The 2,500-nt window shown below is 43.2% G+C and overlaps 1 protein-coding gene across 2 annotated transcripts in view; it reads left to right on the top strand.

Annotated features, from left to right (window-relative positions):
* The window catches only part of daam1a (dishevelled associated activator of morphogenesis 1a), a 23,482-nt gene that overhangs the window by 12,042 nt on the left and 8,940 nt on the right, over window positions 1-2,500 (top strand). For both annotated transcript variants that reach the window (XM_047821420.1, XM_047821421.1), the window contains 5 exons: window positions 42-159; window positions 247-385; window positions 938-996; window positions 1,564-1,751; window positions 1,881-2,150. In XM_047821420.1, coding sequence (XP_047677376.1) covers window positions 42-159; window positions 247-385; window positions 938-996; window positions 1,564-1,751; window positions 1,881-2,150 — 774 coding nt within the window. The remainder of the gene's footprint in view (window positions 1-41; window positions 160-246; window positions 386-937; window positions 997-1,563; window positions 1,752-1,880; window positions 2,151-2,500) is intronic.

Genomic DNA, 2,500 nt, shown 5'->3' with positions numbered 1-2,500 from the left:
ATCTGATCACATGACCTGCACAATGTCTTCATCCTCCTCAGGTACATATCGACACTAAGAGCGCCTCGCAGGTGTTTGAGCTCATCCGTAAGAGGATCAACCACACCGAGGTCTTTCCACACTTCCTGTCCATCCTCCAGCACTGTCTCCACATGCCATGTGAGCAGCAACAACAACAACAACAACAACAACAACAACAACACTGCTACTGTCACTAATACCTGTGTAATACTGACCCTGATACAGATAAGCGGAGCGGGAACACGCTGCACTACTGGCTCCTCCTCGACCGAATCGTCCAGCAGATCGTCCTACAGACCGATAAAGGTCACGACCCCGACGTCGCTCCTCTGGAGAACTTCAATGTGAAGAACGTGGTGAAAATGTGAGTAACAAAGAGCTCCAGACTTCAGACAAGGAAGAGCAAAATTATTACTCAGAACTATTTATATAAAGGTTTGTGTGGGTTTATTGGCAAATAATAGACAGAAATGTAATCTGTGTGTTTTTTCTTATTTATTATAAAATATTTTTTATTTTTATATAATTTTTTTTTTTTTTGTCGTTGTATTTTCTGTCTTTCTTTTATCTATATAATATACCTATATTGTTTGTTTTTTGGGATCTTTTATTTTATAGGTCTGTTTTATGTCGTTTTGTTTATCTTTTTTTTATCTTTTTAAAAAAATTCGGGTTTTTTTGGGTTTCTTATTATTCTCTTTTTTTCCCCTTTTGTTGTCTTTCTTTTTGGGTTTTTTTACCCAATATAGGGGGCTTTGTCTGTTTTTTTTTTTTTTTCTTTTTTTTTCCCCTTTTTTGGGGTTTTTGGTTTTTTTTCATCTCTTTTTTCCCCCCGTTTTTTTTTCCCCTTTCCTCTCTCTCTCCCTCTCCCCCCCCCCTCTCTCTCGCTCCCCCCCCCCTCTGTAATAACTGGCAGGTTGGTGAATGAGAATGAGGTGAAACAGTGGAAAGAGCAGGTGGAGAAGATGAGGAAAGGTAACATTCACTACCTTCACTGACCCTGATGACTAAAACAGTGTGCGTGTGTGTGTGTGTGTGTGTGTGTGTGTGTGTGTGTGTGTGTGTGTGTGTGTGTGTGTGTGTGTGTGTGTGTGTGTGTGTGTGTGTGTGTGTGTGTGTGTTATAAAGTGTACTGACACATCATGTTTATTTTCCTTATCACACATCCACACAATAACAGGTGGAATTTCTTCGTCTTGTTTAAGTCACCAAGAAAAATCACCTTTTTTATTTTATTTAACTCAGTTTTAATTAAAATGGAATCAAACTCCAATTCCACTGTTTGTGTTTCACACACACACGGAGCACAAGCCACGATTTACCATCAGCCAGCAGGAGAATACGGCCCCCGGATCATTAGGGTAGTAATAAATAGTGAGTGATTTTAGTGGTGAGGCGAGAAAAAAAACGCTTCCTCCTTTAAGGTTCTCTACAGAACTCAGCACCATGAGAGGTTGAGGTCCGTTTCCTCGTCATTCGTTTGTTCTGGACACTGAAAACTTCATCCAAGTGGTCAGTAAACGACGGATTGTTTGTGTACAGAACACAACGAGCTGCAGCAGAAGCTGGAGAAGAAGGAGCGAGAATGTGAAGTGAAGGCGCAGGAGAAGGAGGAGATGATGCAGACGCTCGGTAAGATGAAGGATAAACTGGAGAAGGAGAACAACGAGCACAAACTCACCAAACAGCAAGTGGCTTCACTCACAGCTCAGCTTCATGAGCTCAGTACTGTACGCACCACACACACACACACACACACACACACACACACACACACACACACACACACACACACCATATGTACAGTACATTAAGCTACACAGTAAATGTCGCCTCCTCACTATGTTCCTCTCCTCTAGAGGGCAGTCCTTCCTGGAGCTCCTTCTCACGTCCCTGAAACTCCAGGTGCTCCATCTGCTGCTTTACCTGTAACACTGGGCCAAGTTGCTCCTCCTCCCCCTCCTCCTCCTGCTCCAGGTGGGATTCCTCCTCCTCCACCTCCACCTCCTCCTGGAGCTCCTCCCCCACCTCTTGGACTTTTTGGTTCTCCTGGATCCTCGGCACAGAAGAAGAACATTCCTCAACCTTCAAATCCTCTGAAGTCATTCAACTGGGCCAAACTTAATGAGGTGTGTCACAATGATGGGCACTGACATTGATATGACTGACCTTGACTCTGACATTGACTCTGACTCTGACCTTGACTCTGACATTGACTCTGACTCTGACATAGACTCTGACTTTGAAGTTGATTCTGACTCTGACATTGACTCTGACATTAACTTTGACACTGACATTGACTCTGATGTTGACTCTGAATCTGATGTTGACTCTGACTTTGAAGTTGACTCTGACTCTGACATTGACTCTGACTCTTGTGTTGACTCTGACTCTGATGTTGACTCTGACTTTGAAGTTGACTCTGACTCTGACTGACTCTGACTCTTGTGTTGACTCTGACATTGACTCTGATTCTGAC

This window comes from Tachysurus fulvidraco, chromosome 12 (genome assembly GCF_022655615.1).
Source record: "Tachysurus fulvidraco isolate hzauxx_2018 chromosome 12, HZAU_PFXX_2.0, whole genome shotgun sequence".
Classification (NCBI taxonomy): domain Eukaryota; kingdom Metazoa; phylum Chordata; class Actinopteri; order Siluriformes; family Bagridae; genus Tachysurus; species Tachysurus fulvidraco.
This window is presented reverse-complemented; position numbering and strand designations above follow the sequence as displayed.